A 25,636-nucleotide genomic window follows, 5' to 3' on the forward strand; every position below is an offset into this window, starting at 1 on the left:
TGGAATGAAGCCTCATCCGTAAAGAGAATATTTGCACTGAAATGAGGATTGACACATTGTTGGATGAACCATTCGCAGAAGTGTACCCGTGGAGGCCAATCAGCTGCTGATAGTGCCTGCACACGCTGTACATGGTACGGAAACAACTGGTTCTCCCGTAGCACTCTCCATACAGTGACGTGGTCAACGTTACCTTGTATAGCAGCAACTTCTCTGACGCTGACATTAGGGTTATCGTCAACTGCACGAAGAAATGCCTCGTCCATTGCAGGTGTCCTCGTCGTTCAAGGTCTTCCCCAGTCGCGAGTCATAGGCTGGAATGTTCCGTGCTCCCTATGACGCCAATCAATTGCTTCGAACGTCTTCCTGTCGGGACTCCTTCGTTCTGGAAATCTGTCTCGATACAAACGTACCGCTCCACGGCTATTGCCCCGTGCTAATCCATACATCAAATGGGCATCTGCCAACTCCGCATTTGTAAACATTGCACTGACTGCAAAACCACGTTCGTGATGTACACTAACCTGTTGATGCTACGTACTGATGTGCTTGATGCTAATACTGTAGAGCAATGAGTCGCATGTCAACACGAGCACCGAAGTCAACATTACCTTCCTTCAATTGGGCCAACTGGCGGTGAATCGAAGAAGTACAGTACATACTGACGAAACTAAAATGAGCTCTAACATGGAAATTAAGCGTTTCCGGACACATGTCCACATAACATATTTTCTTTATTTGTGTGTGAGGAGTGTTTCCTGAAAGTTTGGCCGTACCTCTTTGTAACACCCTGTATACTACGGTGCCCAAATATTTACGATCCTGCAGGGTGTCCGATCATGGCTACATGAATCCTTCCAATTCCGACTTAAATTTTCCTTCGGTTTTCTTTCTGTTAGTACAGAGTTCCCCATCTTTTTCAGCTAGTTAACTTATATTCAGACCAGAAATTTTATTGTTTCAGTAAACATTATTTCATTTATTTCTAAATATTGAACATATCATACAAAATATTCGTTTAATGTCAAGTCACAAAATGGTTGTTGTCGTCTTCGATTTCAGGAAAAGCAGCTATTTTCATACAGTCTGTGGTGGCCCCACATCGAGCCAGACCTTGAGGGCGCACTGATGCCAGAGTCTCCAATCCAGAGACTCAATGACGGTCGATTCCTCCAAGTTCCAATCTTCACCGGAGTCACGTCTGGTGAAATGGGTTAGTATCAAGTTTTTATAAAGGTGATTATCTTATGTTCATTTCACATAGCGTCGGACTTAGTGTAGACTGAATATGTAATTAACGGAAAGAATACCATATCTTGGAACTGAAATGAACGAGGAAAGGCAGATTAGAGTTTAACGTCCTTTCAATGGCGAGTTTATTAGAAATGGAGCACAAACTTTGATTGCATAAGATGGCAATGAAATCGTCAGCGCCTTTGAAAAGAAATTAAAATAAACAGGATATCTAGAGCTGCAGTCTTCCAAGCAGCTGATGAAAGGAAAGCTTTTATTTAAAAATCTGTCGTCTAATATGAGAAAAAAAAGGTTTTACGACACTTTGAAATACATCATGATTTTTTGCATCCTTGTCAATAATATTTTTATTAGCTTAGTAATAAAATCCCTCTTTTCTCTTACCAATAGCGTTTTTATATGCCAATATACATTTCGAAGGCATATGTTCACCATCCATGATGGGATATAATGACCTCAATGCGATGTCAACAACCTGTGAGAATTACAGAGCGTTCTTGATTTCAGTTTACGAAATTGTGATGGTGGAATATAACAGTCAGAGAAGAATATATTTAGATTTTGGTAAAATGTATTGTATACCACATCAAACGAAAATGTTTCGAGACTGGATTAACAAAAATAATAGAAAAAAGATAAAAGGCGGTTTCAGTTGCTCAGGTGTTCTACATAGTCTTCCCCGACGTGACTGAAATACACTTAACGATCATGCAACCGTGTGAAACGCTCAGAAAAATGCTTTTTTGGAGTGTTGTTCAACTCGCGCGCCTCATTAACTTAAATGTCGGTTATGTCGTCAAAGCGTTGATCCTTCATGTGAATTTCTGCATTCGTTTTGTGGTATGTTCTTATTGATAACAGCGCGTCTCCTCAACCGTGATGATTTTACGTAGAAAATAATTGCCCGCGTTTTGCATTTCAGTAAAGTCGTGGCAGTCGTCCACGCGTCGTTGTTTCGTTCAGGAATCGAGATGTGCGGCACAAACTTTGCACACACTCTTTTCTTCAAAACATTCTAAGGAAGGCCTTTAACACTTTAGTTAGAAGTGTTACTTCACTGTGATTTGTGACGCAACAACATTTGCACACTGCGACCACACGTCCACTACTTAGCATTGTCTGGTCCCAACTGACCGGTCGAGTGCACGTCTGTTTACAGTTGTTAACTCGAACTGCCCCCGTAATTACTACACTGACGTCGCTCATAAGCCAGGGAGAAACTCAGTCTAGGAACGTTTTCAGCAGATGAAGTACCTGCGAATCTTAGACGGAGTTCTACCGCTACCCACTCAGAATTTGCGGGTATAATTTAAAAACTAAAACTAAACTCCTCCGAACAAACCATGAAGGCCCAACGGCACCGGCCGGCCGCCGTGTCATCCTCAGACCGTAGGCGTCACTGGATGTGAAGATGGAGGGGCATGTGGTCAGCACACCGCTCTCCCGGACGTATGTGAGTTTCCGAGACCGGAAGGTATAATTTAAGTTTTAACAAAAATCTCTTCCGTAATTCTTAAATCATTCAACAAATTCGTAAACTGAAATTAAAAACGCACTACACTGAGGAGACAAAAGTCATGGGGTACCTCTAAATGTCGTGTCGGCTCTCATTTTGCCCGTCACAGTGCGGCAACTCAACACGGCATGGATTCAACAAGACGCTGGAAGAAATGTTGAGACATACTGCCTCTATAGTCGTCCTAACTGCGAAGGTGTTTGCCGGTCGGTTTGGCCGAGCGGTTCTAGGCGCTACGGTCTGGAACCGCGCGACTTCTACAGTCGCAGGTTCGAATCCTGCCTCGGGCATGGATGTGTGTGATGTCCTTAGGTTAGTTAGGTTTAAGTAGTTCTAGGGGACTGATAACCTCAGAAGTTAAGTCCCACAGTGCTCAAAGCCATTTTGCGAAGGTGTTTGCGGTGCAGGATTTTCTGTACGAACTGACCTCTCGATCGTGTCCCATAAATGCTCGGCCATAAATGGTGGCCAGACTATTCGCTCGAATTGTCCAGAACGCTCAACATAGCGCATCGCCACCCACAAAAAATTTCATCATTGCTTGGGAACATGAAGTCCATGAATGGCTGAAAATCGTCTCCAAGTAGCCGAACACAACCATTTCTTATCAATGACCTACAGAAGAATGTTGAAGATTAGGTGGGTAGATCACGTAACTAATGAGGAGGTGTTGAATATGATTGGGGAGAAGAGAAGTTTGTGGCACAACTTGACTAGAAGTAGGGATCGGTTGGTAGGACATGTCCTGAGGCATAAAGGGATCACAAATTTAGCATTGGAGGGCAGCGTGGAGGGTAAAAATCGTAGAAGGAGGCCAAGAGATGAATACACTAAACAGATTCAGAAGGATGTAGGTTGCAGTAGGTACTGGGAGATGAAGGAGCTTGCACAGGATAGATTAGCATGGAGAGCTGCATCAAACCAGTCTCAGGACTGAAGACCACAACAACAACAACATCAATGATCAGTTCAGTTGGACCGGAAAATACAGTCCATTTCCATATAAATATAGCCACACCTTTATGGAGCCACTCTCAGCGTGCACAGTGCCTTGTTAACAACTTGAGTCCATGGCTTCGCGGGGCCTGCCTCGAACCCACCCCACCATTAACTCTTACCAGCAGAACTCTGGACTCATCTGATCACGTCACAGTTTTCCAGTAACCTATGGTCCAGCCGATATGGTCGTGCTGTTATCAAAGGCACTCGCGTCACCCGTCTGCTGCCATAGCCTATTAACGCCACATTTCGCCGCACTGTTATAACAGATACTTTTGCCGACGTCCCACATTGATTTCCGCAGTTATTTCACGCAGCAATGACTACACAAACTCCGCGCTCTCGATTGATAAGTTAAGGCCGTCGGCCACTGCGCCGCCCGTGGAGACAGGTAATGTCCGAAATTTGGTATTCTCGGCACACTCTTAATACTGTGGTTCTCTGAGTATTTAATCCCTAACGATTTCTGAAACGAAATGTCGCATGCGTCTAGCCCCAACTACCATTCCGCGTTCGAAGTTCGTTAATTCACGTCGTACGGTCACAATCACGTCGGAAGTCCTTTCACATGAATCTCCTGAGTACAAATGACAGCTCTGCCTGCTGCTCTCATCTTTTGCTTTCCCCTCTTTGGGGAAGTGTGAGGGGGAGTCTGTAGCCTTTAGGCTTTTACTCCCCTGTGAAAGTGTGTGTGTGATTTTTCTGTAGTTTTTGGTGTCTGTGATTTGTGATGATTGTTGTGAGTGTGTCTGGTACTTGCCTGAGGTGGGCGAGAAGTTTGTTGTTATATGGGAAGGAACAGGATGATGGATTTGGTGTAGGGGATTTTCTCTTCGACTTAGTCGTCGAAGATCGTCATAGGGCGCTTGTGCTTATCGCGGGACATGTCATACCGATCTAGGGAGTGGATGAGTGCGTTTCTGGATCTGGAAGAACCCTCATAGAAGGCCCTTGCCAGATCCTGGAAACGCTCTCTCAGGAGTGGGATTTCGGCTGCGGCGTGCAAGTCGTCTATAGGGAATCCAAGAGGTAAGTGCAGTGCCCTTCTGAGGGCGCGGTTCTGCAGCCTCTGGAGTTTGTCCAGGTGCTGCTTTGCCGCGTATCCCCAGACAGGGCACGCATACTCCATTACTGGCCGGATCAGGGCCTGATACACATTTAATGCTAATGGGCAGGGAAGGGAGCTGGTTTTGTTCAGGATAGGATATAGGATGGACATTCTGGCGCAGGCCTTCCTGTGGACCTCGTCTATGTGGGGTTTCCACGTAAGACGAGAGTCCAAGGTTACGCCAAGGTACTTGGCGGTTCTGCGCCAGAGGAGTTGGGTTCCATTTAGGTGAAGGTGGAGGGGGGGACGTTGAGGAGGATCGCGCCTTCCGAGCCTGCGGGTAATCAGCATTGCCTGCGTCTTCTCAGAGTTGATGGTGATGCGCCAGCGACGGGCCCAAGTTTCCGTGTCATCTAAAACCTTTTGTAGCCTACGGATGACCAGGTCCTTGTTCGCGTTTCTCGTGTAGAAGGCTGTATCGTCAGCGTACTGTGCGGTGTGCACCAGGGGGGCCGTTGGTGTGTCCGCAGTGGACAAACTGTACAATACGGGCCCCAGGACTGATCCCTGTGGCACCCCAGCACGAATACGCCTTCTGGTGGAGGTGGCAGTTTCTACTTTGACGGAGAAAGTCCTATTCGTGAGGTAGCTCTTGATCAGCTGAACTATGCTCCCGGGAAACCCTTGTGTGTACAACTTGTAGAGTAGCCCTCTATGCCATACTGAATCAAAGGCTTTGGCTACGTCTAGTAGCACTATCCCGCAGTAGCCTCTGTGGTTGAAGCCCTCTGTTGCTGCTTCAACCATTCTCATGACCTGTTGTGGGGCAGAGTGGTTCTGTCGGAAGCCAAATTGGAAATCCGGCAGAATTTGCTCTCTGGTAATATGTTCTTGTATGGGTCTTAGCAGGAGGCGCTCATAGATCTTGCTGAGAGTTGGCAAGAGGCTAATCGGCCTGTAGTGCTGCGGGAATAGAGGGTCTTTCCCTGGTTTGTGTATCGCGACCACTTCCGCATGTTTCCAGCAAGCTGGGAAAACACGGGATCGAGTAATCTCGTTGAGGACGTTCGCGAGGTGTGTGATCGCTGTGGGTGGGAATTTTTTGACTAACTGATTTGTGACACTGTCGTGCCCTGGCGCCTTTTTTGTAGGGAGAGACCTGATTACTCTTGCCACGTCCTCGGGGGCAAAAAGTATGGGTTCGTCCTCTGGGTCCTCCTCGGCATTGAGGAAGACAGCCAGTTGACGACGGACCACTCCTTCATGCTCGTCATCCTGGGGTTCTGCCGCTTGGAACTGCTTCTCGAAGGAGTCGGCGAGGGCGTTGGCCTTTCCAGCATGGCTGTAGACCAGTCCCCGCTCGCCATGCAGTGGCGGCTGACAGCTCCGCCAATGCACTGCCCTTTTATACCTTGTGTAAGCAATACTACCGCCAGCTGTGTATATGCATATTGCTGTCTCACAACTTTTGGCACCTCAGTGTTACGGAGAAGAATCTGCTGCATCCCACAGCAGAGTCACGGCTGCCGAGGACGCTGCATCAGCTGGGAGTGGAAGCTGATGACACCCTGATGCAGCGATCTTGCCACTCGCTGGAGATGTAGGCATGGCCCGCCAGTAGCCCTACTTGGTGGTGGCGGTCACCACCAAGTGTGGGTTTCATTCACACCACATATCACTGCCCGCTTTGTCCCCTCAAGTGGACCGCGATTTCGGATGCTGTATAGTTGTGCTCAATGTTGAACCTGGCCCGCCGGTACGGTAGACCTTCAGACCTCAGTGCGACTATGGAGTTTAGGGCAGTTTCTATCTTGGACTGGTGTTGGTAGATCTTCGGACTACCCATCAACACTGGCTGATGTTCTGCAGTTAGTACAGGACGCTGGACTCCATCAGCCATTGCTTCGGATTACTCCTCGTCTCGTACGGCACCAAGTTCAAAACCAACACTAGAACTATGTCGCACACAAGACGCCACCATACCATAACCAGAGAATCAAGTACTATCGATGTGAACGGCATCGATCCTACTGATCAAGTGGCAAAAGCTAGTTGGAGTGGTGTATTCATGTCGCCGAGGAGAAGCTCTACTCTACTTTGACGTCATTCGTAAGGACCGAATTGATTCCGCTCTTTCTGAGTCGTCAGCGGTCTTCAGGTCTGCTACATTTCCTTAACGAGTTTGTTACAAGGTCATTGCTGCTTATTCCAATACTCACAGGATGTAGTTGGCTCTTATCTAGATTCTCTGATGTAATGTTACGAGGGTATCGTATTCGGTTTGCTCTGCACAGCTCTAACAATTTCCTGCTGAGATGCTCACAGTTTCTCCTAAAAGTGTCAAGGTGGCTATCTTCCGGACCTAGTAACGTTGTTGAATTCTTTACGCATGCTGGCGGCGACACTTTCGCGTGATTAACGACGACTCTTCGAATCAGAAAAGATTTTACTCTCACGTTTCTTGACGAATATTATTGAGCAACAGAAAATTCTCAGATCCACAACTGCCGTTGATATATTTACCTCGTGATCGTTTGTCTAAGGTAGTAGGCCCACGTACCCATTTTATATCTGAGGTGACCTTAAGTCTCTAAATAACAAATAAAATCATCGATTTTTGTTTCTTTATTGTCGTTCAGTACAAAAACAAAGACATCACGCTCCACTTTTACATAGCATAGTCTGTGTGGCGACTATACTATCTAATAAAATCCAAGCATCAGAATCACTCAGCGCTCTAGGACTGTCCACCACAAGCGTCCACTCTCAGTGGAGATTGCCTCTGTTATTATGGTGGCTTGTTACATCATTCTCAAGACCACAGACAAGCCCTATGTCATAATTACGATGGACGTATCAGTTTAATATCGCTACAATTTTCCGTGACTTTGAAGACCAGTTTTCCGCACTATTCAGTGGATCCAAATAGTGTTTACGGAACCTCACAGATTGTCATTTCGGTTTTCACGCAGATCATTTTTATAATATATTGATTGAACAGGGTTGATGTATGGACAGAAAGCCTGAAAATATAAAGAACGAAAATCATTGCGAAATAAGTCAAATTAAAATCATGGAGAATATACAGGTTGCTGCTTATACACTCCTGGAAATGGAAAAAAGAACACATTGACACCGGTGTGTCAGACCCACCATACTTGCTCCGGACACTGCGAGAGGGCTGTACAAGCAATGATCACACGCACGGCACAGCGGACACACCAGGAACTGCGGTGTTGGCCGTCGAATGGCGCTAGCTGCGCAGCATTTGTGCACCGCCGCCGTCAGTGTCAGCCAGTTTGCCGTGGCATACGGAGCTCCATCGCAGTCTTTAACACTGGTAGCATGCCGCGACAGCGTGGACGTGAACCGTATGTGCAGTTGACAGACTTTGAGCGAGGGCGTATAGTGGGCATGCGGGAGGCCGAGTGGACGTACCGCCGAATTGCTCAGCACGTGGGGCGTGAGGTCTCCACAGTACATCGATGTTGTCGCCAATGGTCGGCGGAAGGTGCACGTGCCCGTCGACCTGGGACCGGACCGCAGCGACGCACAGATGCACGCCAAGACCGTAGGATCCTACGCAGTGCCGTAGGGGACCGCACTGCCACTTCCCAGCAAATTAGGGACACTGTTGCTCCTGGGGTATCGGCGAGGACCATTCGCAACCGTCTCCATGAAGCTGGGCTACGGTCCCGCACACCGTTAGGCCGTCTTCCGCTCACGCCCCAACATCGTGCAGCCCGCCTCCAGTGGTGTCGCGACAGACGTGAATGGAGGGACGAATGGAGACGTGTCGTCTTCAGCGATGAGATTCGCTTCTGCCTTGGTGCCAATGATGGTCGTATGCGTGTTTGGCGCCGTGCAGGTGAGCGCCACAATCAGGACTGCATACGACCGAGGCACACAGGGCCAACACCCGGCATCATGGTGTGGGGAGCGATCTCCTACACTGGCCGTACACCACTGGTGATCGTCGAGGGGACACTGAATAGTGCACGGTACATCCAAACCGTCATCGAACCCATCGTTCTACCATTCCTAGACCGGCAAGGGAACTTGCTGTTCCAACAGGACAATGCACGTCCGCATGTATCCCGTGCCACCCAACGTGCTCTAGAAGGTGTAAGTCAACTACCCTGGCCAGCAAGATCTCCGGATCTGTCCCCCATTGAGCATGTTTGGGACTGGATGAAGCGTCGTCTCACGCGGTCTGCACGTCCAGCACGAACGCTGGTCCAACTGAGGCGCCAGGTGGAAATGGCATGGCAAGCCGTTCCACAGGACTACATCCAGCATCTCTACGATCGTCTCCATGGGAGAATAGCAGCCTGCAGTGCTGCGAAAGGTGGATATACACTGTACTAGTGCCGACATTGTGCATGCTCTGTTGCCTGTGTCTATGTGCCTGTGGTTCTGTCAGTGTGATCATGTGATGTATCTGACCCCAGGAATGTGTCAATAAAGTTTCCCCTTCCTGGGACAATGAATTCACGGTGTTCTTATTTCAATTTCCAGGAGTGTATTATCGACGCAACATTTGTCATTTGGATAAAATACAATACTTGTATCGTCGTACATCAACTATGATATTTCTTGCACTTCAGAATGCTTATCAAAGATACTGTCTGAAAGTAAATTCAGAAGTCCTCTCACATCAGTCTTTCCAAGATTAGTTGGAATCAATCCCCCACAAAGCCTGTTATGTCAGTGTGAATAAGAGGTGGTTTTCACGTTCAGTGCACATTAGTAGGGCTCGGGATGATTTCTAAAATACAGACCACGTACAAACACTTAAAGCACACGAGTAAACCTAAGAAATCAACTACAAGTAAACAGATCAATAGGGAAACAGGTAGACATTTCAAGCAATTTTATGTACTCACTAAAAGTGTTTGTCGTGTTTCAGCAGAACCACTTTTATTACATAAAAATTTAGGTTATGGTGACCAGAGGGCAACCCTACTGAAGCACACAATTAGAAATAGAACAAGGAGTCGCTGCCGATCTCCAGTGTATGAAAAGAGCGGAGAGTTCGATTGGGTTATATCACAACACGAATTTATATTAACCGTAAAACAAATAGTCGTCTGTCCACCCGGTTACCAGCATGTACAAGTTGTCTGAAAAGTCCGTTAGCATTTGAAAATGTAGTAATTCACGGAATAATGTTGACAGAAAGGTAAAACTTGACACACAGGACTGAAACGACAGAGCTTCATTGAAACCAAAATCAGTGCAAAAACCGGACAACAGATGGCGCTGGGCCGCAACACGTCAGGGAAGCCACATGAGAGTGCGAGGTATGTCGATAGGATACACAGTAGCATCATCCATAGCCTGGCTGATAAAAAAAACTGCTGGAAGGTACGACATCCATGCAGGATGGCGCTCCACCCCAGATTGCTACACGTGTGAAAGACCTCTTGCGCACTTCGTGTGGTGAGGATCGCGTTTGAGCCGTCACTTCCGTGATGCTTAGCCTCCCAGGTCCCCAGAGCTCAATCTGTGTGATTACTGATCATCGGGTCAGCTGAAGTCGCGAGTCTATCGCGATCGTCAGACTTCATTTGGGATGATAAAAGAAAACATCTGACCCCAATTTCTTACCGTACCCACTGATGTATTATGCAGTGCTTATAATCGCTCTTTCCGCTTAGCAAGCTGTTAATATTTGTTGTAGTGAAAGTAAAACTCAAAAGAGAGAAAGGGCGTTTATAATGATGAGATGATCGACGAAAATCTGCGAAGCATGTATTGTAGGCCCCTCTTTCTGATACGATAAAGCGTCGATCGTGAAATGGTAGTTGTAATTAACTAAATTAGAACTGCAAACGACGAGTGAGAACCAACAGAAAAACTAAGTTTTTCATTATTTCTTTGTTTACTTATGAGCCACTAGAGTGATTCTGTACTCAAGTAGCATGGTTTACTCGGTTTATTTCTCCGTCTCTATCGTCTTCGAACTGAAACACAACAATGCCGTCATCTGACCGGGAATACAGATTGTATTGAGTAGTAACAGTGCTGTTAACCACACAGTGTTTCTATGCAGTACTACGTCACTGAGCACAGCGTGAGACGGCGTCGCGTAAAAAAATCAGCGCTATTATTTTAAAATATTCTGTAGCCCATTTTTGACATCTAATGTTGGGGAGAAATTCTCTTGTGCCTCAAAGCTTCCTTTGGTGTATGAAGTTCAGCCATTTTCTGTGAGGATATGCGAAAAATACTGTCTAGGAATTCTCGGTGGAAATTATTGGCTTCTTTAGATGTGATTCAAAGTGGCACGGAGGTTCACAATGCGTGAAATGTTCTTTTCACTTCTACATCGAATAAACAATTTATAATCCTATTAATATAGTAATTTATGAAAATATATGAAAACCCGTCCGTTAAAAGATTGAAAACAATGATAACTCTCGATCGCAATATGCTACCACGTTCAATAACGTACACATGTTACAACTTAGAGTATCGTTAAATACTATGACACTGACTGTACTAGACAATGCAACGTAGATGTCGGTTACCGGTGACAGTACTATGACGACCAAGGAAATAACGCTATTTTTGTTCGCAGGTTCTGGAATATTAGCCAGTCCAGACAAAATCAGCACTCTGAACAACAGGTTCGTTGAAGCAGTGGGACCAACTTTACATCTGCCAACTGTGGAACAACAACAGGAGGCAGCTGCCAAACTAAGGGAATTCTACTTCGGTGACGGAATCATCTCTACAGATAACCCGCAGCCCCTTGTTGATGTGAGTGCGTCGTGAAATATCCTCCTACGGCAGACATTTCTTGCTGCGTACTACAACTCTTTCGATTATTTTCCTCACATTATCAACGTCAAAGCACTTTTAATACTGTTGAGCTAAGAAGAAAAGCATCTAAGAAACCCCGTACTCGCCCAAGAGCAATTGAATGTCAGCCCTCGTCTCAAGCTATAACGATTAACTTTCTCTAGTTGCCGTAAACAGCTTCGTGTGAATGTCGCCATTATTTCTTAAACAAACTCGATCTATTCACTTCCCAGCCATCTCTTAATTTCCTCTCCGATGACGTCATGAGACGTTGACCTGTTCAGCTTCTCATCTTTTAATTTTTTGTAAATGCAGTACAGTAAATTAGCGCAACCTGTCTTGCTATATATTTAAAAAACTAGATGAGATTTCGTAAACTGTGATTAGAATAACTTTTTGAGTGACAGATTGCGGGGGGGGGGGGGGGGGGGGGCAGTGTCGGCAGCGTTTAGTCAGCCACGCTACACAAGGCTCTCCAAAGTGGCCACGAAACAGGCAACACTGCGATCACGTGGGGTTCGAGAAATAACTAAACTGCTTGACAGTAGCTAAGGAACAAATTCCAGTTGCTAGAGAGCAACCAAAAATAGCTACGGAACACCCAGCGAATGATAATATAAGGAATTATAAGAGGGCGGGACGTGCTAACTGCTGCGAAACCTGTGCACGAACGCTCGGGATGCATTCGGCAATTCAAGCAATACGGTATTTGACGAAGGTTGTTGTTCGGTATCCTGTGTGATACGGCAACATGTCTGTAAGACGTCATTTGAGTGCTTACAATCGTGGACAAGCAGTTGGACGGCTAGAAACTGATCAAAGGGACACTAATCTCGCCACAGTAATGAGTGTGTTCAAAAGTGGCATCTCGCAATTCCAGAAGGCCGATGAAGGTGGAAATGCTCCGCGAAAGTACATCGGTGGTCGTAGAGGAACCATTACACCGCAAGAGGATCGATATGTAGCCCAATAGCGAAAAGGAACAGATATCTCACTCTTTTGAAATTGAAATTTGTGGTAAGTTCCTATGGGACCAAACTGCTGAGATCATCGGTCCCTAGGCTGACACGCTACTTAATCTAACTTAAACTAACTTACGCTAAGTACAACATACACACCGATGCCCGAGGGAGGACTCGAACCTCCGACGGGGGGGGGGGGGGGGGGGGGGGGAGCCGCGCGAACCGTGGCAAGGCGCCGAGACCGCGCGGCTGTCCGGCGCGGCTATCTCACTCTTGGACAGATCGCTACAGACCTAGCAACGGCTACCGGTACACGTGTGTCTGTCGGAACCATTTTACGGCGATTAAATCAGGCTGGTTTGTGTGGTGTCACCGCCAGACACCACACTTGCTAGCTGGTAGCATTTAAATGGGCCGCGGTCCGTTAGTATACGTCGGACCCGGGTGTCGCCACTACCACTGATTGCAGACCGAGCGGCGCCACACGGCTGGTCTAGTCTACAGAGACTGCCTAGCACTCGCCCCAGTTGTACAGCCGACTTTGCTAGCGATGGTTCACTGTCTACATACGCTCTCATTTGCAGAGACGACAGTTTAGCGTAGCCTTCAGTTACGTCATTTGCTACGACCTAGCAAGGCACCATATTCAGTTACTATAAGTACTATATCTGAACAGATAATATTGTGAATCATATACCGTCAAGAGCGACGTTCATCATTAATGGATTAAAGTTAAGTATCAAACTAATTACGTCCGCTTTCTAAATTCTCATTCCTTGTCATGTTCCAGACCTCACGTCAGTTTAGTTCTTCCCTCCTCACGCTAGCCTGCTTGAGCTAAAACGCGTGCATTTCGGCCTCCACTCGTAACACGGTGTTGGCTCTTCTGCCAACACAAAAGTTTGTATGCTCGGAAGCCTGTTAAATGAATCCTACTTCAACATGTCCTCGTCGAGAAAGATTCCGTTGATTTAGGGAGCATGTTGGTTGAGGTCAGCAACAGTGGTCCAGAGTGATGTTCCCCGACGAATCCCGCTTCACTTAGGAAGTGATTCTAGCCATCAGTTAGTGTGGAGAGAGAGGGAACTCGTTACACACCACTGAATGTTCATGAACGTCATAGGTATGGCCGAGGCGCTGTGGTGTGGGCAAGGGTTATGCACAATGGCCGAACACCGCTGCATATCTTCGCGTGAGGTACCATTACGGAGCAGCGGCATTGCAGGGAGATTATTATAAATCATAGCCGTCTGTTTGGAGGGTGGTTCGTCCCGATGTTCTGTTTATGGACGACAATGCCCACCCACACAAGACCGCTGAGGTGTCGGGCACACTGGAAAGTGGAGATATTGGAAGTATAAAATTGCCTACGTACTCCCCGAACCTAGACTTTGTTGAGCTTACCGGGGATGCTCTTGGTAGATGTGTTCCTCAAAAAACGCCCTCTTCCCAAACCGTCCAAGAACTGATGGAGGAAAGAACTCCTTTACAGTTTTGTAGCCTGCATGAATGACAGGTTCAAACTGTACATTAGTGACTGATAAGTGCATATTTCTTACTGAAAGTCTGATATGTTGGGAGCTTGGCCTGTGCCAAAAATGAACGTTATTTATGTCTGTTATCCTACTTTTCCATGAGGTGAAATATGTACCATTTTTGTTATAAGTATAACGCTCCTCCTCTATTACGTACGTACCGTCTTCCACGTCGTCCGTCATTCCCTGGTCCAACGTCTCTTCTCCACCTGGCGGCTTGCCGCTACCTTTCGACTCAATGAAACGTCGAAGTTAGTTTAATCGAGGTGTAGAACAGTGTTCCATTTTCCACTACCAGACTAGCTTTCTAAGATTAGATTCTTAGGTTACTGGGAGCAAACCACTTAGTTTCAACAACTCATAAAAGCATCGCAGCTGTCATCTTCACTGTTACAGTAGGCATCGTTTATTCTAGGAAACGTACCTGTTCTTCACAGGGACTTTCCTGGAATTCGCCTGCGGCTGTGTATGGAAATTCCAGGCAACCTAAACCTTGACTCACCGACAGAAATTTGAACCAGGGTCCACCTGAATACGATTTCAGTGTCTTAATCACAGTATTCTTCCATCAGTTGTGAACAGTGTAACCTCCCAAAAGAAAAATTCCGAAACCTCCCTACAGTAAAAATATAATTATTTATATCATTCACATTCAGTGTAACCTCGCAACACATAAATTCCGTAACCTACCAATAATACAATGTGACTAACCTCCTAATAAAAAATCTGACTCATATACAACCTTTCAATAATTGACTGACTGTGAATCTAAACTGGTAAATTTGGACGTCAGCAGTGCTGCGTCATGGCCTTGAAAGATCATACTGAATACATTGAAAATTCTTACTTCGGTTAAGTTACCGGATAACACATATGTATCTGCTCCTATAAGAAATTTTTCTGGCACAGCCCAGTGAAATGCTGGCCGATAGATTTGTCATGTATAAAAGGAAACAACTGATTTTTCTTTACAAAAATCGGGATGGGCATGGATTGAAGAAATTAGTAAATTCTTTAAATTAAGATGAATGATCGTCAAAAGTTAATTTTTATAAAAAAGATTATTATTTAGAGGTTTTATTTAAGCATTTACATGGGACTTGATATAACAATACTATTTATGCGCAAGGCTGCTTTTACCTTCTATTATACCGCTCAGGCTCCGCCATCGCCCCCCCCCCCCCCCCCAACACCACCGGCCCTGCCAACTCCACCCACGACAGCTCGCTACTACTTACTCCTACTGACAGACACTGCTCTTACTGCATACATCACTGCTCTCTGGTCTGAGATTCTCTTATAGCTTACATATCGCAGACAGCGCGGGAGCAATCCATCGAAATTACATCTGCTCGAGTGCGCTAGCAACAAATTCCTTAGTCATGGACCTCTTACAATAGTATAGCTTTAAGCTCGATTTAAATTAGGATTTTTTTTCCTTAAATTTATGATAATACTGGTTTCTCTTTAAAATTAGGATCAACTGCAAAAAAATAAATATTAAAGAAGTCTATGACGGTAGTGGACAAAAGCTATTTACCGGGCTTTGTTCCCCACATAAGCCGCGTCGAAAACAGTGAGTTCTGCTTAAACTCTCAGATTCAAAATGTGGCAGTGTCCATTTCGACACTCAACTTCGAACCCATCGAAAGGTACGTGGATGGTTATCGTCTTTAATTACGTGTGTGAGAAGTGAAGAATAGTCCACGTGCCTTCATAACATTCAGCATATCATTACTGTTCATAGAAATCTCAATTTACCAGCTCCTTTAATTGCGTATGCTACAACGAGATGTAATTTCAGTTTTCTTCCTACTGATAACTCTTTAAAATATATTTACTCATTTTTAGTCCCCGTGTTCATAACCAATTGTAGGAAATGTGAATGATACAATCCGTTGAATCTTCTCGCAACGTAGAATGAATAAGTCTACCAGCTGCATTGCTACAGCCTTTTACATGAACCATTCGAGTAAATATCGTGCGCCCTAAACATAAAACATCCGTCCGGGGTGTTATTTAGCTCATATTAATTGAAATATTAGCATACTGGTTTCCGTCACCACTTTTACTTTCATCTCTTCACTCCACTGATGATAACCACAACGCTAAACTTTACTTCACACTTTCGCGTTCCAACTGACTGTTCATATTCACCGACTCAGAAGGGTGCTGTAATCTTTTGTCGATGCTACATTTTAATATGGTCTTTTACTATAAAACTGGCCTTACTCACTTCCTTCCTTGTGCAGCGGCTTTGCGCAACTCAGGCTTTCGGTCAGCGCTTGAATGTCCTGTCTTACAATTAACAATCGCAGCACCACAATTACCTTACAAGCTCATATTCCGCAACGAAAGAGCTCAACATTCGTGCATGGAAACTGACATTTTGGCAAAAATCATAAGAAATTGTGAACGAATACACGTATAAGAGATGTTACATTACATACTAAGGTCTGCAAGTAATATTTTAATTTCCTTTTATATTGTATCAAATGCATATGTTTATGTTTTTAGGCGTGTGCTCCAAGCATAGAGTAAATTATTTACATAACATTAAATGAACATAGGCCTATATAACTATACTCATATAATCAACACTATTATCAATAACTACTTAAAGTTAAAAGTGCACAAGCTGTGGCTGTTTTTACTAAAGATTGTTCACTCCTTCTACATTATTCAAACTTCTTTTTTCTATGATTACGGGTCACAACCTGATTATGTATGCATAAAAAATTTTAACAGGCTGGAGTCCACTTCTGATATCATCATACAAATAATGTGCTCCAAAACACAATCTGGAGACTTCGACGATTACACCTTTTAATGTAAAAAAAATATTTATTCAGTTTGCAAACGTGTCAGTCACAGCAAAAGAAAGAGAAAAAATGTTTTATGTGGGGGCTTTTTTAATACCTCATACGTTAACTTTTCTGCTTCATTCTAACAATGCTACGAATTTCTGAAGATATATTTCCCTCTCGTGGATTGATGAGTTACATTGGCACTTACAGTTTGGTACTGACTTCTAGGAAAATATTTGATGGTAAAGTGGTATGTCTTGAGCCAACTGAGGCGCAGAGAAAACACAGCCCAGGTAAACAATGTGGGATAGTTTTATTGAAAAGTACATGAACGTAAATACTCCTCCTTTGGACAAAGTTAATTACTACCATAGTTTGTGAAGTTAGTACTGATTCCACATAAGTTCGAACTTCAGGTGAATGCTGTACCGCTGAAGCAGCCAAAATTAAATATGCGCTCATAAGTAGATTAAAATTACGAAGTTAAGATCGATGACCGATAGCAAGATCCTCATCCTCTCCAGTGCAGGGGCCAAGTACTGTTGATGATGGTGAAAGACACTGAAGAGCTGTGGCTGCAGCTGTGCCTAGTCCAGAGCTCGACGGTGGACTGGGTGGAGCGACGTTGTGTCACCCTAAAGACCCAGACCACGTAGAGATACTAGAGGAAATATTTGCGATCACGTGCTCTGTGGAAGGAGCTGCACTCGCGTTGCCACCTGCTGGCCTTGTCAGCGTGCGTGACTATTTCCATCGGCTACTGATGTAGCCCTTTCTGGGTTATGCCACTCGCATATTACAGTTGTGTTGCAAGTACGCCAGTTGAGCGGCCCATACATCTCATCCATCCATCTCATAAAGTTCTGTGGGTGGTGCCCATCTCAACTGTACCATGTTGGCACTGGGAGGGAGGAAATTCCGAGTCTGGAGCAAAAATCATGAACATTCTGTGATAAGCAATCGTCGTATTTGCCTTGTTTGGAGGTTGATCTGGTCGGACACTTGTGGGTCTTGATGCAATGTCACTTTTCTGATGGCCATAACCAAGAACAGGGTGACAACAGCTGCTAGCTATTTGCAGTGTTGGGAATAGAGGTGTCCTAGACGTCCAGCTGCCGTGTCCCTAGGCTGGGATCCTGACCCAACCGCGAGGCTGCTGTCGGCGGACCTCGAGTGGCTGGCAAGACTGGCAGCAGCCGGAGAGCAAGCCGTCTGGAGCGAGCCCATAAGGAGACCAAATATAGACATAGGGGATGTATATGGCTGAAACAGAGCGGGACCGCTTGGAGAGGAAAACTGTGGATCCCAGGGGCGGAAGTGCATGTGGCAGCAGATGAAAATTTAACCTGTTGGGCCTGGAGGGCCTAAATGAATTTGGAAGCACAGGAAACGGAAAATGATGGTGCTGGAAAGGTAAAGATGGGTGTCACAGCACTTGGGACGTAAAATCCTTGTGCCTGGAGGGCAGGAAAGCTTAACTGGAGAGTAGAGGTGGATGCAGAAGAACTTGAAATTTAAGGGTATTTGCGCAGAAGCCATAAATGGTTGTGGGAACCCTTGGCATGGAACAGAGGGTATAGTTCGCTAAAAAAGCACCGAAAAAAATAGGAAGAAGAGTGCAGTGATCATATCTGAAAAGGAAAGTCAAGAATCGTTTGCTTAGTTGATAAAGAAAACTGGATCATACATGTCGTTTGTGGATAAGGAATGCGATGGACTAGGTAGGAGGGAATTGACACTTCTATGGAGGTTTGCTGGTAAAAGACATTGGAAGTGCTTTGAGTGAGGGCTGATGTGGACGAAGGCTCAGTTGCTGTAAAAAGAAGAAACTGCTAAAATGGAGTCCAGTGTTGGTTGACACTGGAGAAGCGTTAGAGAGACCAGTTGGGGTCATTCAGAGACGTGTTGTGCCATGCCAGAAGCAGGAAGCGGTGGTGGACTTATCCAGGAGTAACTGACCATGATGAAGCGTCTGGGAGACGCTAGGTACCTCTGGTGCCATAAGATGTCGGCCAGCTGTTTCATAAGAAGTCTCTGCACCTGCCGTATGTTGGAAAGCAAAGATAGGACTTGAGGATGATCAATTGGGAACTAGACTGTTTGATGCAGAAATTCAATATCATATTCTCCGTGACCTATGAGTCACGAGCAGACAGACACTGTCTACCTGGGACGAGAACGCATGTGATAGTTGAAGTTCACAGAAAAATATCTCACCGCCAATAACTATGGAATGAAACTTGGCGATGGAGCCGATGGAGGTGCAGGGTCTCGAAAAATCCGCTTCACCGACTGATATGGGATGAAGGTGTCACTGGAGCCGATGGAGGTGTTGGGGCCCGAAAAATCCTCTTCGCCGATATGAGACGAAACGAGGACGTAGCAATGAAGCCAATGGAGGTTCAGGGCCCTTAGACACCCTCGTCGTGAACTGTTACGTCTTGCGTTGGTTGAGGTGCAACGAGAACACAGCCCAGGCAAAAAAGTAGAACAATTTTATTGAAAAGTGCATATATCAAAATACTCTTCCATTGGAGGAAAGTTAACCACTACTATCGTTTGTGAAAGTTCGTGGTTAGCACTGAATTTGTACGAGTCTAAACTTACGGTGAAGGCCCTAACGACGAAACACTTAGTGTTTAATATTCACTCATAAGTAGACCAAAACAGCACAGTGAAGGCTGACGGCAAATATCAAGTTCTTGGTCATTTCCATAGCAGAGGCCAAGTTCTGTTGGTGGTTGTGACAGATTCTGGTGGCTCCCTCAATTGGCCTTGGACATCATACAACGCCCTCAGTGGCATTGTAGCGAGAAGGAAGCGACTCTGCCTTACTTCTATGGTTTCTGTATCACTAACCCGGTCGCCAGGTTTAATGCAGGTGTCCTCGGACAGCAAGCGGAACGGCGTTGTACGTAGCGAAGATTCTGAATGACGTTCTCATTGAAGAACTGCGGGTGAAACAGTGTCTGGCCCAGAGTTTGACGGAAGAAGCGATGTTGCAAGTAGATATACCAGAGGAACTATTTGCAGTCACGTGGCCCGCAGAAACGTACAGGTCCAAGGGGCCAGCGACTTCTAGCAGAGTTCATGTTGTCGCCTGCTGTCCTAATGAGCTAGCGTGACTGAAGTTCTGTCATCTGCTGACGTAGCCCCTTCTAGCTTTGATTACTTCCATACCACAGTCGTAAAAGGGGTTGCAAATCTGCGTGACGAGCGGCCCGTACGCTACAAGAAGTTTTGTGAAGTAGTAAGTATCGTAATAGACTGATTACACCTACATTTCAATGATAGTGAAAGAAAAACCTCCCAGGATAGGTTTTCGGTGTGATGAGAATTAATATACAGAACATTCTACTTTTACCACAATGTTACAATTAATACAGGAATTTGCTCAGTAATCTTAGTTAATGGAGGCATAATCGGATAGTAACATCCTATTATTCCATATGCTCAAACTTCCCTTACGATACATGAACAGCGTGCTGCATTTGACACTGTAAAAACACACCATAGTTCATTTATTATGTTACACATTTTAATAACATATTTTATTTTCATTAAACAGTTCAATAACGACATGGGTATGTTTGCGACAACAGACGCTCTCGTAAGGAAAGTGACTGAAATCACAGATCTCCCGGTTTTCTACTACGAGTTTGACTACCACGTAGACAGCGTCAACTCTTCAGAATGGGGTAAGTAAAAAGAAAAATACAATATGCCGTTAAAAAATGATTAGTAACAAAATCAGAAACTATCATCAGACACTGTCATGAATATTACTGTAGCTGCTTCTTCATTCTCCCATTGCTCAAATTTTGAATAAGAATTGTGGAATTCAGTGGCTGAAGACTTCTCATATAAGGATACTATGTTACTGTTGTTCAGTTGATTATCTGTGTCAGCGGGTGACAGCAAAAATGACAACACCAATAAACACAAAAATATTTTCTCCTGCTAGTGGAATAGTACTCTGTCCTGCTGCTTTTGATCACGTTTTGCAGATGTTAGGTAACTGAGAAAGTCTCCAAAGGCTCTTTCTAAAGACAACGAAAAAAGTACGTAGTTCATTGGTAAAATCGATGTCGTAATTCGTCAGCTGTAAACGCATAAATATTAAAATGATTTGCATGTGCCGGAAAATTCACTTCAATGTCCTCTATAGCTCAGTGGAAACGACATCTCGGTATATTTACTCTATATTGATATATTTTGAGTGGTCTGTGCCTGTACATAACATCAATGTAAACGCATTAGAAATAAACAATTTTTAGTGTTCGTTGCTACTGACTGAGTAGATATATTAGGTTTCTGGAAGAGATAGAGACCATGCGCCTACCCCGAAAGCTTACCGTCTACCGTCAGTCGTCTGGTGCCTTCCGTCACCAACCTGCACTGTTGTAAGAAAAAGGAATCCTAAGGAGAACTGAAGGGTCCAGGAAAAAAAGAGCTAAGTCCATTATTTAATCTTTTCACTTTTCAGCAGTACATGAAAGTGTGGAATAGATCCAGTATTTACTAATATAATAAGTGTGGAAAAATGTTAATTCATACTGCAAATATGCTTTGAAAAGAAGTTGTACAGGGGAAGAACGAGCTCAGTCCATATGAAACGGAGGGAAAAAGTCTTAGTCCATTAAGTGCTGGTCTTTAAAATAAGTAATGATTTAGGCTGTCAGTCCTGACAAATAGCTATTATTGTCATACTGCGCGTTGTTGGCACTATAAGCTTTTGTGTGCAGGTCTTTATATAAGGGGCGATCAAAAAGTTTGTGTCTGAGGACGTTGCTGCAACTTATATACAACGAAGCGCGACTCCGATACGGTTATAAAAGCACCTACGTACAGGCAAGGGATTAGTGTGGCTTTCGTGTCTTTCCGACGTGCGTGCGATAAATGTGGAAACGTGAAGTTATTAGCCAATTCGTTCAAACGGGACCAGCATATTTTTTTTATTCTTATCTTGGCTGCCGAAGGACGAAAACCGGCAGACAGACACCCATAGGAGACTGAAGAATATTTATGGGGCAGCATGTCTGTCGAAAACCAGCTTCGTGAAATGGTGTGCCAAGTACTGTGCTGGTAGCGATTTGACACAAGACGCTGGCCAATCTGAAGTTAGGCTAACTCAAATGGGAGAGGCTCCAGCACCCGCATTTAGTGTTAATCTCTCCCCATGCAATTATCTCGCCTTCGGTCCCTTAAAACAGACCTTAAAGTTTCGAAGATTCCTGTCGGACGAGGACGTGCAACAGGCAGTTCAAGACTTCTTCATGCATCAGGAGACGGGACTTTACCAGAGGGGCATATTCAAGCCGGCGCCTCGGTGGGATGATTACCTCTACGCTTACGGCAATTTTGTCTGACTGGCATACCGATTCTGGACTGTACGGCCTCCGAAAGGATACTTTTGATTGTAAATTATATATTACACTAAAGTTTCTGCATTATTGTAACACTATTGAATACAGAAAGTGAGCCATTGAATAATGCCTTTAGTGAAAGCACGGAAGGAGGTCAGCAACTAACGAAGAAAAGAGCACGGCCCTTATCTTACGTAATAAAAAGATTAAATTAATTTCTCATGAGGTGAGAGAAAACTGCCATTGTAGGTTGCAGTGTTTGGACAGCGTGCCTGAAGATAGAAAACAAAGTATTGAACTCAATGGAATCGAGATTTGCAGAATGCTTGTTTATGTGATCTCATTTCCCTACTTCCAATACAGCGTAGAAGGCCTAGAAAAGATGAATGGGAAGCTAGATTTAACAATATAACCGTTTGGTCCATACTGCCACCTCTCAAAACATGGAACGCTCTTTTTAAAAACCCGTATAGATGCAGAATTGGTGTTGATTCCGCACTGATACCTTGTTTTCAAATCCGTGTGGGCCTAGGAACAGCTTTAAACTTGCAGCCTGATAAAAAGACGATGTTAATCACTGCTAAACGTTTTACTATTTATATCCACCTCAGTTTGAACAAATATATTTTACAAGCATCACTGGTATCCGAAGCCAATGAGCGTATTTTAAACATGTATTTCTAGTACTCACTTTGTATCTGGAAGGAATGTAATTCTTATGCTGTTGCAGGTGCCCCGCACTCCAGTGATTTGCCTTTCCTTTTCGTAAGGAAGGATACGGTGTACAACTTGGATCCCAACTCTGACGAAGACAAAGTGCGCAGAAATTTACTACGCTACTATACTAACTTCGTCAAGTATGGGTAAGTAACTTTTATTTGTGAAATGGTCACATATTTGTCAGGCATCGTCGTCGATACACAAAACACACTCACATGTCAGACAAAAAAAAAAAAAAGAAAACGTTGCACCACAAAGGACTTACGCGAAAGAAACGGAAGGTGGTAGCTGTGATGTACACGTACGGACGAACAAGTGATTACAATTCCAGAAAAACTGGATATTTTTTTCAGGAGAAAGAGCTTCACAAATTGAGCGTAACGCGTTGGTCCGTCTCTGGCCCTTATGGAAGCAGTTATTCGACCTTGTATAGATTGATAGAATTGTGTAATGACCTCTTGGGGGTATCATGCCAAATTCTAATCAACTGGCGCGTTAGAGCTTCAAAATCTCAAGCTTGTTGGAGGGCCCTGTGCATAATTCTCCAAATGTTCGTAATTTGGGAGAGATTCAGAGAACTTGTTGGCCAAGGCAGGTTTTATCAAGCACGAGGACAAACAGTAATAACTCTAGTCGTTTGCGGGCGGATATCATTGTGTTGAAATGTAGGCCCATGATGACTTACCACGAAGGGCGGCAAAGCGGAGGGGGTGGTAGAATATCGTAGACGTACCGCTCTGTTGTTAGGGTGTTCTGGTTGTTGGGCCGTATGGGGGGCGACAGACAGGTTGGTATCCACCGCTGTCTGGGGCGTCTCCAGGCAGATCTTCACTGGTCATCGGGACACAATTCGAAGCCGAATAACTGCTTGCATAAGGGGCAGAGGCGGACCAACTCGTTATTGACCTGCTGCATTTGTCAAAGTGTTTCTCTTGTATAAATCATCGACTATGTTTGAAGCTGTAATCATTTGTTTGCCTGTCATACAAGCTTAACCACGAAGGAGGCACAGTAATCCTTACATATATTCTTGTTCGGCACACCACACAGAACTGTTTGACGAACGTAGATTTTGCTATTTGTGTTTGATCAGTCAAAACGAAGAATTAAGAAGGATGGTATGCTTCTGTTACAAAGGAAACAACCAAAAAATACAAGAAATAATGTCTCATTTGATCAATGATTTATGTTTTACAACTTAATAATTGTGTGCAGTCTCCCTCAGAAATCTCTAAAGGATTAATCTGTCTTATGTATTTACTTGTAGAACATTATATGATGAGCACAGATTGTATTCATGAATTAAAGCAGTTACTCAAAATATACTCGTCAGGTTCGTCTTCGGGGTGGTAATGAATACTAGAAATAAAGAATGAAGTTCTGAAACCACTCTAGAATTTGTTTTGAAGTTGTTTAGTCTTTTCACATAAACATCTGTGGTATCATACTGAGAAAGCAGATTTTCTCTCGAAATGATCTGTCAGCGAAGAGGTTTCTTTCAAATACGAAAATTAATAATACATATCGTCAGTAAATATTACGGATGAAACTTTCAAAATCCGGCAGCCACAGCCTGCGTCCAGCAGTAAACTATGAATTATCTTCCATACGCTGCAATACACGAATAAAATTTTTCCTGTATGATACAGTTGTACAACAGTCGTTCTTTCATTTCCGCCTAACCACGAGACTGCAATTGGCGATGAAAGTCGGTTAAATAATGTATCAGTTGTAGAGGATGTTGGCGAAAAAATTCAAGGCGAAATCATTGGGATGTATACATAATGATGGACGAGGTAGGGACGTCAACTGCACGCATGTTCATCAGCTGCTAACATTTAAAAGGCGAAAAATAAATATTTCTATATCCGAACGAGTGTGTTTATTAGTTTCTAAATTTAACTGCTACCGAAGCCACGAGGCTTGATCTTAAATCACAGACTGTGGCTATGAATTTCCAGTCCATCTGCCTATCTTACCAACTGTATTGGTCACAAAAAATTCATGTTTTCTTACAGAAACCCTACTCCAGAAGCTGATCCCGTGGTCTGGGAGCCCTACAACAACTCGACTCGCAGCTATATGCTCATGCAGGCCACCTTCACACTTTCGCATGACAAGGATGCGGAACGCATGGACTTCTGGGAAGAAAATGTGCCGCTGCTACCTTATGCGAATATCTACTCCAAACGCAACGTTTAACACAGGACCAACATATTCTATGTAAGAAAGTTGTAAATAAATAAATAGGTAAAAAGTGGTGTAGCATTGCTGACTAAAACTCCCCAAAGAGTACTTCAGCTGTCTCATTGAAAACGGTTGTCACTTTTCGCTTTGTGGAGAGTGAGTAATGCGCCATGACTGTACCTCTCCCGTGTGGATGAGTGTGAAGAGTGTTCGAGGAATAAAATGTTTTGTTTCGTTGTAAGACAATGAAAGCAGAAGGTGAAGCTCAGACTTGACACACAGCCGACCCACGACTTCCTACTACAGACTAGCTGCAAGGGATTGGCCGAGTTTAACGTTACCATCCGAAGGACGAGTGACCATCAGAAATGTCAGATGTCCTTTCGTCACATCCATAATTAAACAAAAAGTAAGCGTTGACGTTTAGACTGTGAT

The 25,636-nt window shown here is 44.5% G+C and overlaps 1 protein-coding gene across 1 annotated transcript in view; it reads left to right on the plus strand.

Moving 5' to 3' along the window:
• The window catches only part of LOC126175252 (acylcarnitine hydrolase-like), a 67,499-nt gene extending 42,242 nt beyond the window's left edge, over nucleotides 1-25,257 (plus strand). Inside the window, exons 6-10 of the mRNA XM_049921893.1 lie at nucleotides 1,063-1,213; nucleotides 11,401-11,582; nucleotides 20,497-20,626; nucleotides 23,025-23,157; nucleotides 25,033-25,257. Coding sequence (XP_049777850.1) covers nucleotides 1,063-1,213; nucleotides 11,401-11,582; nucleotides 20,497-20,626; nucleotides 23,025-23,157; nucleotides 25,033-25,216 — 780 coding nt within the window. The 3' untranslated portion in view covers nucleotides 25,217-25,257. The remainder of the gene's footprint in view (nucleotides 1-1,062; nucleotides 1,214-11,400; nucleotides 11,583-20,496; nucleotides 20,627-23,024; nucleotides 23,158-25,032) is intronic.
• The last annotated feature ends 379 nt before the right edge of the window (nucleotides 25,258-25,636 follow it).

Source organism: Schistocerca cancellata, chromosome 3, assembly GCF_023864275.1.
Source record: "Schistocerca cancellata isolate TAMUIC-IGC-003103 chromosome 3, iqSchCanc2.1, whole genome shotgun sequence".
NCBI classification, from domain to species: domain Eukaryota; kingdom Metazoa; phylum Arthropoda; class Insecta; order Orthoptera; family Acrididae; genus Schistocerca; species Schistocerca cancellata.